This window comes from Mustelus asterias, chromosome 29, assembly GCF_964213995.1.
Source record: "Mustelus asterias chromosome 29, sMusAst1.hap1.1, whole genome shotgun sequence".
Lineage (NCBI taxonomy): Eukaryota > Metazoa > Chordata > Chondrichthyes > Carcharhiniformes > Triakidae > Mustelus > Mustelus asterias.
The window spans coordinates 976,311-988,793 of record NC_135829.1 but is presented as its reverse complement, the minus strand read 5'-3'; the positions used below and the strand labels follow the sequence as shown (position 1 = coordinate 988,793).

At 51.3% G+C, this 12,483-nt stretch overlaps 1 protein-coding gene across 1 annotated transcript in view; it reads left to right on the top strand.

Annotated features, from left to right (window-relative positions):
* Positions 1 to 12,483, top strand: part of apba2b (amyloid beta (A4) precursor protein-binding, family A, member 2b) — a 114,527-nt gene that overhangs the window by 59,753 nt on the left and 42,291 nt on the right. Inside the window, exons 4-5 of the mRNA XM_078199874.1 lie at positions 10,353 to 10,392; positions 11,287 to 11,432. Of these exons, the coding sequence (XP_078056000.1) occupies positions 10,353 to 10,392; positions 11,287 to 11,432 (186 nt within the window). The remainder of the gene's footprint in view (positions 1 to 10,352; positions 10,393 to 11,286; positions 11,433 to 12,483) is intronic.

Sequence of the window (12,483 nt, the reverse complement as noted above, 5' to 3'; positions counted from 1 at the left end):
AATGGTGTATTTGGGGTACACGGGGGGAATGGTGTAATTGGGGTGTTCAGGGGGAATGGTGTATTTGGGGTGCACGGGGGAATGGTGTATTTGGGGTGTTCAGGGGGAATGGTGTATTTGGGGTACACGGGGGGAATGGTGTATTTGGGGTGTTCAGGGGGAATGGTGTATTTGGAGTGCATGGGGGGATGGTGTATTTGGGGTGCACGGGGGAATGGTGTATCTGGGGTGTTCAGGGGGAATGGTGTATTTGGGGTGTTCGGGGGAATGGTGTATTTGGGGTGTTCAGGGGGAATGGTGTATTTGGGGTGTTCGGGGGGAATGGTGTATTTGGGGTGTTCAGGGGGAATGGTGTATTTGGGGTACACGGGGGGAATGGTGTATTTGGGGTGTTCAGGGGGAATGGTGTATTTGGAGTGCATGGGGGGATGGTGTATTTGGGGTGCACGGGGGAATGGTGTATCTGGGGTGTTCAGGGGGAATGGTGTATTTGGGGTGTTCGGGGGAATGGTGTATTTGGGGTGTTCGGGGGAATGGTGTATTTGGGGTGTTCAGGGGGAATGGTGTATCTGGGGTTTCGGGGGAATGGTGTATTTGGGGTGTTCGGGGGGAATGGTGTATTTGGGCTGTTCGGGGGGGAATGGTGTATTTGGGGTGTTCAGGGGGAATGGTGTATTTGGGGTGTTCGGGGGAATGGTGTATTTGGTGTACACGGGGGGAATGGTGTATTTGGGGTGCACGGGGGGAATGGTGTATTTGGGGTGCACGGGGGGAATGGTGTATTTGAGGTGTTCGGGGGAATGGTGTATTTGAGGTGTTCAGGGGGAATGGTGTATTTGGGGTACACGGGGGGAATGGTGTATTTGGGGTGTTCAGGGGGAATGGTGTATTTGGGGTACACGGGGGAATGGTGTAATTGGGGTGTTCAGGGGGAATGGCGTATTTGGGGTGCACGGGGGGAATGGTGTATTTGGGGTACACGGGGGGAATGGTGTATTTGGGGTGCACGGGGGAATGGTGTATTTGAGGTGTTCAGGGGGAATGGTGTATTTGGGGTACACGGGGGAATGGTGTATTTGGGGTGTTCAGGGGGAATGGTGTATTTGGGGTACACGGGGGGAATGGTGTATTTGGGGTGCACGGGGGAATGGTGTATTTGAGGTGTTCAGGGGGAATGGTGTATTTGGGGTGTTCGGGGGAATGGTGTATTTGGTGTACACGGGGGGAATGGTGTATTTGGGGTACACGGGGGGAATGGTGTATTTGGGGTGCACGGGGGGAATGGTGTATTTGGGGTGCACGGGGGAATGGTGTATTTGAGGTGTTCGGGGGAATGGTGTATTTGAGGTGTTCAGGGGGAATGGTGTATTTGGGGTACACGGGGGGAATGGTGTATTTGGGGTACACGGGGGAATGGTGTAATTGGGGTGTTCAGGGGGAATGGTGTATTTGGGGTACACGGGGGGAATGGTGTATTTGGGGTGCATGGGGGAATGGTGTATTTGAGGTGTTCAGGGGGAATGGTGTATTTGGGGTACACGGGGGGAATGGTGTATTTGGGGTGCACGGGGGAATGGTGTATTTGGGGTACACGGGGGGAATGGTGTATTTGGGGTGTTCAGGGGGAATGGTGTATTTGGGGTGTTCAGGGGGAATGGTGTATTTGGGGTGTTCAGGGGGAATGGTGTATTTGGGGTGTTCAGGGGGAATGGTGTATTTGGGGTGTTCAGGAGGAATGGCGTATTTGGGGTGTTCAGGGGGAATGGTGTATTTGGGGTACACGGGGGGAATGGTGTATTTGGGGTGCACGGGGGGATGGTGTATTTGGGGTACACGGGGGGAATGGTGTATTTGGGGTGTTCAGGGGGAATGGTGTATTTGGGGTGTTCAGGGGGAATGGTGTATCTGGGGTGTTCAGGGGGAATGGTGTATCTGGGGTGCACGGGGGGGAATGGTGTATTTGGGATACATGGGAGGGAATGGTTTATTTGGGGTACACGGGGGAATGGTGTATTTGGGGTGTGCAAGGGGAATGGTGTATTTGGGGTACACGGGGGGAATGGTATATCTGGGGTACACGGGGGGAATGGTGTATTTGGGGTACACGGGGGAATGGTGTATTTGGGGTGTTTGGGGGAATGGTGTATTTGGGGTGCACGGGGGAATGGTGTATTTGGGGTGTTCGGGGGGAATGGTGTATTTGGGGTGCACGGGGGGAATGGTGTATTTGGGGTGTTCGGGGGAATGGTGTATTTGGGGTGTTCAGGGGGAATGGTGTATTTGGGGTACACGGGGGGAATGGTGTATTTGGGGTACACGGGGGGAATGGTGTATTTGGGGTGTTCAGGGGGAATGGTGTATTTGGGGTACACGGGGGGAATGGTGTATTTGGGGTACACGGGGGGAATGGTGTATTTGGGGTACACGGGGGGAATTGTGTATTTGGGGTACACGGGGGGAATGGTGTATTTGGTGTACACGGGGGGAATTGTGTATTTGGGGTACACGCGGGGAATTGTGTATTTGGGGTACACGGGGGGAATGGTGTATTTGGGGTACACGGGGGGAATGGTGTATTTGGGGTACACGGGGGGAATGGTGTATTTGGGGTACACGGGGGGAATTGTGTATTTGGGGTGTTCAGGGGGAATGGTGTATTTGGGGTACACGGGGGGAATTGTGTATTTGGGGTACACGGGGGGAATTGTGTATTTGGGGTGTTCAGGGGGAATGGTGTATTTGGGGTACACGGGGGGAATGGTGTATTTGGGGTACACGGGGGGAATTGTGTATTTGGGGTGCACGGGGGAATGGTGTATTTGAGGTGTTCAGGGGGAATGGTGTATTTGGGGTGTTCGGGGGAATGGTGTATTTGGTGTACACGGGGGGAATGGTGTATTTGGGGTACACGGGGGGAATGGTGTATTTGGGGTGCACGGGGGGAATGGTGTATTTGGGGAGCACGGGGGAATGGTGTATTTGAGGTGTTCGGGGGAATGGTGTATTTGAGGTGTTCAGGGGGAATGGTGTATTTGGGGTACACGGGGGGAATGGTGTATTTGGGGTGTTCAGGGGGAATGGTGTATTTGGGGTACACGGGGGAATGGTGTAATTGGGGTGTTCAGGGGGAATGGTGTATTTGGGGTACACGGGGGGAATGGTGTATTTGGGGTGCACGGGGGAATGGTGTATTTGAGGTGTTCAGGGGGAATGGTGTATTTGGGGTGTTCGGGGGAATGGTGTATTTGGTGTACACGGGGGGAATGGTGTATTTGGGGTACACGGGGGGAATGGTGTATTTGGGGTGCACGGGGGGAATGGTGTATTTGGGGTGCACGGGGGAATGGTGTATTTGAGGTGTTCGGGGGAATCGTGTATTTGAGGTGTTCAGGGGGAATGGTGTATTTGGGGTACACGGGGGGGAATGGTGTATTTGGGGTGTTCAGGGGGAATGGTGTATTTGGGGTACACGGGGGAATGGTGTAATTGGGGTGTTCAGGGGGAATGGTGTATTTGGGGTACACGGGGGGAATGGTGTATTTGGGGTGCACGGGGGAATGGTGTATTTGGGGTACACGGGGGGAATGGTGTATTTGGGGTGTTCAGGGGGAATGGTGTATTTGGGGTGTTCAGGGGGAATGGTGTATTTGGGGTGTTCAGGGGGAATGGTGTATTTGGGGTGTTCAGGGGGAATGGTGTATTTGGGGTGTTCAGGGGGAATGGTGTATTTGGGGTGTTCAGGGGGAATGGTGTATTTGGGGTGTTCGGGGGAATGGTGTATTTGGGGTACACGGGGGGAATGGTGTATTTGGGGTGCACGGGGGAATGGTGTATTTGAGGTGTTCAGGGGGAATGGTGTATTTGGGGTACACGGGGGGAATGGTGTATTTGGGGTGCACGGGGGAATGGTGTATTTGGGGTACACGGGGGGAATGGTGTATTTGGGGTGTTCAGGGGGAATGGTGTATTTGGGGTGTTCAGGGGGAATGGTGTATTTGGGGTGTTCAGGGGGAATGGTGTATTTGGGGTGTTCAGGGGGAATGGTGTATTTGGGGTGTTCAGGGGGAATGGTGTATTTGGGGTGTTCAGGGGGAATGGTGTATTTGGGGTGTTCGGGGGAATGGTGTATTTGGTGTACACGGGGGGAATGGTGTATTTGGGGTACACGGGGGGAATGGTGTATTTGGGGTGCACGGGGGGAATGGTGTATTTGGGGAGCACGGGGGAATGGTGTATTTGAGGTGTTCGGGGGAATGGTGTATTTGAGGTGTTCAGGGGGAATGGTGTATTTGGGGTACACGGGGGGAATGGTGTATTTGGGGTGTTCAGGGGGAATGGTGTAATTGGGGTACACGGGGGAATGGTGTAATTGGGGTGTTCAGGGGGAATGGTGTATTTGGGGTGCACGGGGGAATGGTGTATTTGAGGTGTTCAGGGGGAATGGTGTATTTGGGGTGTTCGGGGGAATGGTGTATTTGGGGTACACGGGGGGAATGGTGTATTTGGGGTACACGGGGGGAATGGTGTATTTGGGGTACACGGGGGGAATGGTGTATTTGGGGTACACGGGGGGAATGGTGTATTTGGGGTGCACGGGGGGAATGGTGTATTTGGGGTACACGGGGGGAATGGTGTATTTGGGGTGCACGGGGGGAATGGTGTATTTGGGGTGCACGGGGGAATGGTGTATTTGAGGTGTTCGGGGGAATGGTGTATTTGAGGTGTTCAGGGGGAATGGTGTATTTGGGGTATACGGGGGGAATGGTGTATTTGGGGTGTTCAGGGGGAATGGTGTATTTGGGGTACACGGGGGAATGGTGTAATTGGGGTGTTCAGGGGGAATGGTGTATTTGGGGTACACGGGGGAATGGTGTATTTGGGGTGTTCAGGGGGAATGGTGTATTTGGGGTACACGGGGGGAATGGTGTATTTGGGGTGCACGGGGGAATGGTGTATTTGAGGTGTTCAGGGGGAATGGTGTATTTGGGGTACACGGGGGGGAATGGTGTATTTGGGGTGCACGGGGGAATGGTGTATTTGGGGTACACGGGGGGAATGGTGTATTTGGGGTGTTCAGGGGGAATGGTGTATTTGGGGTGTTCAGGGGGAATGGTGTATTTGGGGTGTTCAGGGGGAATGGTGTATTTGGGGTGTTCAGGGGGAATGGTGTATTTGGGGTGTTCAGGGGGAATGGTGTATTTGGGGTGTTCAGGAGGAATGGCGTATTTGGGGTGTTCAGGGGGAATGGTGTATTTGGGGTACACGGGGGGAATGGTGTATTTGGGGTGCACGGGGGGATGGTGTATTTGGGGTACACGGGGGGAATGGTGTATTTGGGGTGTTCAGGGGGAATGGTGTATTTGGGGTGTTCAGGGGGAATGGTGTATCTGGGGTGTTCAGGGGGAATGGTGTATCTGGGGTGCACGGGGGGGAATGGTGTATTTGGGATACATGGGAGGGAATGGTTTATTTGGGGTACACGGGGGAATGGTGTATTTGGGGTGTGCAAGGGGAATGGTGTATTTGGGGTACACGGGGGGAATGGTATATCTGGGGTACACGGGGGGAATGGTGTATTTGGGGTACACGGGGGAATGGTGTATTTGGGGTGTTTGGGGGAATGGTGTATTTGGGGTGCACGGGGGAATGGTGTATTTGGGGTGTTCGGGGGGAATGGTGTATTTGGGGTGCACGGGGAGAATGGTGTATTTGGGGTGTTCGGGGGAATGGTGTATTTGGGGTGTTCAGGGGGAATGGTGTATTTGGGGTACACGGGGGGAATGGTGTATTTGGGGTACACGGGGGGAATGGTGTATTTGGGGTGTTCAGGGGGAATGGTGTATTTGGGGTACACGGGGGGAATGGTGTATTTGGGGTACACGGGGGGAATGGTGTATTTGGGGTACACGGGGGGAATTGTGTATTTGGGGTACACGGGGGGAATGGTGTATTTGGTGTACACGGGGGGAATTGTGTATTTGGGGTACACGGGGGGAATTGTGTATTAGGGGTACACGGGGGGAATGGTGTATTTGGGGTACACGGGGGGAATGGTGAATTTGGGGTACACGGGGGGAATGGTGTATTTGGGGTACACGGGGGGAATTGTGTATTTGGGGTGTTCAGGGGGAATGGTGTATTTGGGGTACACGGGGGGAATTGTGTATTTGGGGTACACGGGGGGAATTGTGTATTTGGGGTGTTCAGGGGGAATGGTGTATTTGGGGTACACGGGGGGAATGGTGTATTTGGGGTACACGGGGGGAATTGTGTATTTGGGGTGTTCAGGGGGAATGGTGTATTTGGGGTGTTCGGGGGAATGGTGTATTTGGTGTACACGGGGGGAATTGTGTATTTGGTGTACACGGGGGGAATGGTGTATTTGGGGTACACGGGGGGAATGGTGTATTTGGGGTACACGGGGGAATTGTGTATTTGGGGTACACGGGGGGAATTGTGTATTTGGGGTACACGGGGGGAATTGTGTATTTGGGGTACACGGGGGGAATTGTGTATTTGGGGTGTTCAGGGGGAATGGTGTATTTGGGGTACACGGGGGGAATGGTGTATTTGGGGTACACGGGGGGAATGGTGTATTTGGGGTACACGGGGGGAATTGTGTATTTGGGGTACACGGGGGGAATTGTGTATTTGGGGTGTTCAGGGGGAATGGTGTATTTGGTGTACACGGGGGGAATGGTGTATTTGGGGTACACGGGGGGAATGGTGTATTTGGGGTACATGGGGGGAATGGTGTATTTGGGGTACACGGGGGGAATGGTGTATTTGGGGTGTTCAGGGGGAATTGTGTATTTGGGGTACACGGGGGGAATTGTGTATTTGGGGTGTTCAGGGGGAATGGTGTATTTGGGGTACACGGGGGGAATGGTGTATTTGGGGTACACGGGGGGAATGGTGTATTTGGGGTACACGGGGGGAATGGTGTATTTGGGGTGTTCAGGGGGAATGGTGTATTTGGGGTACACGGGGGGAATGGTGTATTTGGGGTACACGGGGGGAATGGTGTATTTGGGGTACACGGGGGGAATTGTGTATTTGGGGTACACGGGGGGAATGGTGTATTTGGTGTACACGGGGGGAATTGTGTATTTGGGGTACACGGGGGGAATTGTGTATTAGGGGTACACGGGGGGAATGGTGTATTTGGGGTACACGGGGGGAATGGTGAATTTGGGGTACACGGGGGGAATTGTGTATTTGGGGTGTTCAGGGGGAATGGTGTATTTGGGGTACACGGGGGGAATTGTGTATTTGGGGTACACGGGGGGAATTGTGTATTTGGGGTGTTCAGGGGGAATGGTGTATTTGGGGTACACGGGAGGAATGGTGTATTTGGGGTACACGGGGGGAATTGTGTATTTGGGGTGTTCAGGGGGAATGGTGTATTTGGGGTGTTCGGGGGAATGGTGTATTTGGTGTACACGGGGGGAATTGTGTATTTGGTGTACACGGGGGGAATGGTGTATTTGGGGTACACGGGGGGAATGGTGTATTTGGGGTACACGGGGGAATTGTGTATTTGGGGTACACGGGGGGAATTGTGTATTTGGGGTACACGGGGGGAATTGTGTATTTGGGGTACACGGGGGAATTGTGTATTTGGGGTGTTCAGGGGGAATGGTGTATTTGGGGTACACGGGGGGAATGGTGTATTTGGGGTACACGGGGGGAATGGTGTATTTGGGGTACACGGGGGGAATTGTGTATTTGGGGTACACGGGGGGAATTGTGTATTTGGGGTGTTCAGGGGGAATGGTGTATTTGGTGTACACGGGGGGAATGGTGTATTTGGGGTACACGGGGGGAATGGTGTATTTGGGGTACATGGGGGGAATGGTGTATTTGGGGTACACGGGGGGAATGGTGTATTTGGGGTGTTCAGGGGGAATTGTGTATTTGGGGTACACGGGGGGAATTGTGTATTTGGGGTGTTCAGGGGGAATGGTGTATTTGGGGTACACGGGGGGAATGGTGTATTTGGGGTACACGGGGGGAATGGTGTATTTGGGGTACACGGGGGGAATGGTGTATTTGGGGTGTTCAGGGGGAATTGTGTATTTGGGGTACACGGGGGGAATTGTGTATTTGGGGTGTTCAGGGGGAATGGTGTATTTGGGGTACATGGGGGGAATGGTGTATTTGGGGTACACGGGGGAATGGTGTATTTGGGGTACACGGGGGGAATGGTGTATTTGGGGTGTTCAGGGGGAATTGTGTATTTGGGGTACACGGGGGGAATTGTGTATTTGGGGTGTTCAGGGGGAATGGTGTATTTGGGGTGTTCAGGGGGAATGGTGTATTTGGGGTGTTCAGGGGGAATGGTGTATTTGGGGTACACGGGGGGAATGGTGTATTTGGGGTGTTCAGGGGGAATTGTGTATTTGGGGTACACGGGGGGAATTGTGTATTTGGGGTGTTCAGGGGGAACGGTGTATTTGGGGTACATGGGGGGAATGGTGTATTTGGGGTGCTGTGATTGATTTGTGCCCACAGTGTGAGGCAGGAATAAAATGATACTGGATGTGCGCCTCCTGATCACTATCCAGTGAGTCCAAATGGAATGCACATGGCTGTCAGGTGTGGCTGCCATTTTTCCAAGGTTTTAGATGTCCTTCTGACACTTAGCTGGGCGGCAGTGTGGCACAGTGATTAGCACTTCTGCCGCTCAGCGCCAGGTACCCGGGTTCAGTTCCAATCTTGGGTCACTGACTGTACCTTCCCCCCGTGTCTGCGAGGGTTTCCTCCAACAGTCCAAAAGATGTGCTGGTTAGAACATAGAACATAGAAAAAATACAGCACAAACAGGCCCTTCGGCCCACAAGTTGCGCCAGTCATGTCCCTACCTACCTAGGCTTATACATAGGCTTACCTATAACCCTCAATCCTATTCAGTCCCATGTACTCATCCAGAAGTCTCTTAAAAGACCCTATCGATTTTGCCTCCACCACCACTGACGGCAGCCAATTCCACTCACCCACCACCCTCTGAGTGAAAAACTTACCCCTGACATCTCCTCTGTACCTACTCCCCAGCACCTTAAACCTGTGTCCTCTCGTAGCAGCCATTTCAGCCCTGGGAAAAAGCCTCCGAGAATCCACCTGATCTATACCTCTCAACATCTTGTACACCTCTATCAGGTCACCTCTCATCCTTCGCCTCTCCAAGGAGAAAAGACCGAGCTCCCTCAACCTATCCTCATAAGGCATGCCAACCAATCCAGGCAACATCCTTGTAAATCTTCTAAGTTTGCCGACGACACGAAGGTTGATGGTGTTGTGGATAGGTTGGAGGGATCTTCTCTGCACCCTTTCAATCATTTCCACATCCCTCCTGTAATCAGGCGACCAGAACTGAGCACAGTACTCCAAGTGGGGTCTGACGAGGGTCTTATATAGCTGCATCATTATCTCCCGACTCCTAAACTCAATCCCTCGATTGATGAAGGCCAACACACCATAAGCCTTCTTAACCACCTCCTCTACTTGCGAGGCCGATTTAAGAGTCCTATGGACCCAGACCCCAAGGTCCTTCTGATCCTCTACACTGCTAAGAGTCTTACCCTTGATATTATACTCCTTCATCCCATTTGACCTGCCAAAATGGACCACTGCACATTTATCCGGGTTGAAGTCCATCTGCCACTTCTCTGCCTAGTCTTGCATCCTATCTATGTCACGCTGCAGCTTCTGACATCCCTCCAACCTATCCACAACACCAGCAACCTTCGTGTCGTCGGCAAGCTTACCAACCCATCCCTCCACTTCCTCATCCAGGTCATTTATGAAAATGACAAACAGCAAGGGTCCTAGAACAGATCCCTGGAGCACTCCACTGGTGACCGACCTCCATCCAGAAAAAGACCCATCTACAACCACTCTCTGCCTTCTGTAGGGTTCGGTGCATTGGCCATGCTAAATTCTTCCTCAGTGCACCCGAACAGGCGCCGGAGTGTGGCGACTAGGGGAAGTTCACAGTAACTTCATTGCAGTGTAAATTTAAACCTACTTGTGATACTAATAAAAAAAACTAAACTAGACCATCTTCTTTAACACATGAAGATTGGCAATTTGGATGCATCAGCCTCAGGCATCCAGTGCTTGTACTCGAATGAGAGTCAGTGCATCTATCTGATTGACCAGCTATCTGTCTGACCATCCATCTGTCTAACTGACTAGATGGTGAGTTGATTGGATCGAGTCTCTTACTCACCTGATTGTAGGGATTGAATTTAAAGTCTTGCCGTGTTGTTCATTGAGGTGCAGCTGGTTGATGTTTAGTTGGTGCGGCGCTGTGCGGCAGGACAGCTGCTAATATCTGGTTTCTTTTTCAGCAAACAAAGAAGCCATCAGCCTTTCCCAACTTTGTGGATGGTGAGTACCTTTTGAATAGAGCCGGATGGAGCTGGCTGGAGTGGCCAGCCTCACTGTAAAGGCTCATTCTATGTAGCAAAGGTGTCAATAATACACACAGCAGCTGGTCTGCACAGTGATGGATGCTGGAAATCTGAAATAAAAACAGGAAATGCTGGAAAAACGTAGGAGGTCTGGCGGCATCTGTGGAGAGGGAAACAGAGTTAATGTTTCGCATCTGTATGACTCTTTAGAACCTTATGTAGATGTAGAACCTGGTGTATCTCCAGGACCGCTGGAGTGAGTCAAGGAGAAAGGTTGTAATGATTGATTTAAGTGAGGGAAGATCAGAGGAGGCTCAAGTGAATCATGAGCACTGGTATGGAGTGGTTGGGCTGAATGTCCTGTTTCTGTACCTTGCATCTTATGAATCCTATGTAAAGCCTTGTCCTGAGCTGTCCTTGTCCTGCCTGTAAGTAAAGTCAGAGATGTACTTGGATATAATGAATATCAAGAAGAAATATTAATATATCGGAGGCCACAACTCATGTTGACCAGCCCAGATCTTGAGATCTGTTTCAGGACTGGCGTATTCTCGGTGACTGATTGGCACTCGGTTACGGGCCAGTGCTCAGGGACTGGAACCCGGGGACTGGTACCCGGGGACTGGTACCCGGGGACTGGTACCCAGGGACTGGAACCCGGGGACTGGAACTTGGTGATGGGCAGATGCTCAGTGATTGGTACTTGGTGACTGATTCTTTGTGCTACAATTTCCACTTTGTTCTGCGAATGGTGTTGAATAGTTTCACTCGGCTTGGTGTCTGCTGATGATTGATATGTTAGCTGCCCTTGTTACTACTTGGGGACTCGAGGTATTTCTTGAGCTTTGATGCTGTGTTGTTTTTGGTTAAGTTCCAGGTCCCTGTGAACCTGAGGATCTGATTGACGGGATCATTTTCGCAGCCAATTACCTGGGCTCCACGCAGTTACTATCTGAGCGGAACCCCTCCAAAAACATCCGCATGATGCAGGCCCAGGAGGCTGTGGGGCGCATCAAGGTACCTCGTTTAACTCATCTTGTATCACTGCAATTCAATCTGTGCCGTTCTGCAGATGTAGTTATGGCCTGTGTGAATATCAGTTTAGAAACAAACTGATGCATTGTTAAAATAGTGAAGGAATAGCGTTAAAGTGCTGTGTACATCACTAATACTCTCACGCCTCATTGAGGAGGAGATCAAGGAATTATAGACCAGTTCACCTAACATCTTTTGTTGGGTAATAACCAGACCCTGTCAGTAAAGATAGAGTAACGGAACACTGAAAAGTTTCAGCTGATCAGAACCGACATGGATATGTAAAGGGTGGGAGGATGGGCCGCCTTCACGGATCTGGTTGAATTTTTTGAAGTGGTTCAAGTAATGAGCAAGACATTGTCCATGGATGTCACTAATAAGGACTTAAAGGAGGCATTTGATGAAGTCCCTCATGGAGTTTGTTAACTAAAGTTGAAGTTGTGACTAGAGTTCTCCTACAAGGATCTGTATTGGGGCACCAGCTATGCACCATTTTTTGTCATGGCTTGGATGATGGGATGGAAAGCTGCATATCCAAATTTGCTGATGATACAGAGCTAGAGGACACGGCAAACCATGTAGAAAGGAACATAAAATTGGAAGCAATGCTGATAGATTAAATGAATTGGAAAATCTGTGGCAAATGGATTTCAGTGTTGGCATCGGTGAGATCATCCATTTCGAACCTTTAAGACTTGATTACCTGTAAAGATTCGGATTCCAACCATTATTTTGTAAATTGAGTTTGTGTCTTTATATGCCCTGTTTGTGAACAGAACTCCCACTTACCTGACGAAGGAGCAGCGCTCCGAAAGCTTGTGGTTTTTGCTACCAAATAAACCTGTTGGACTTTAACCTGGTGTTGTGAGACTTCTTACTGTGTTTACCCCAGTCCAATGCTGGCATCTCCACATTATGACTACAGGGGAGTTCCCAGAGGATTGGAGAATAGCCAATGTAGTTCCTTCGTTTAAGAAGGGTAGCAAGAATACTCCAGGTAATTACAGGCCGGTGAGTCTTACATCAGTGGGAG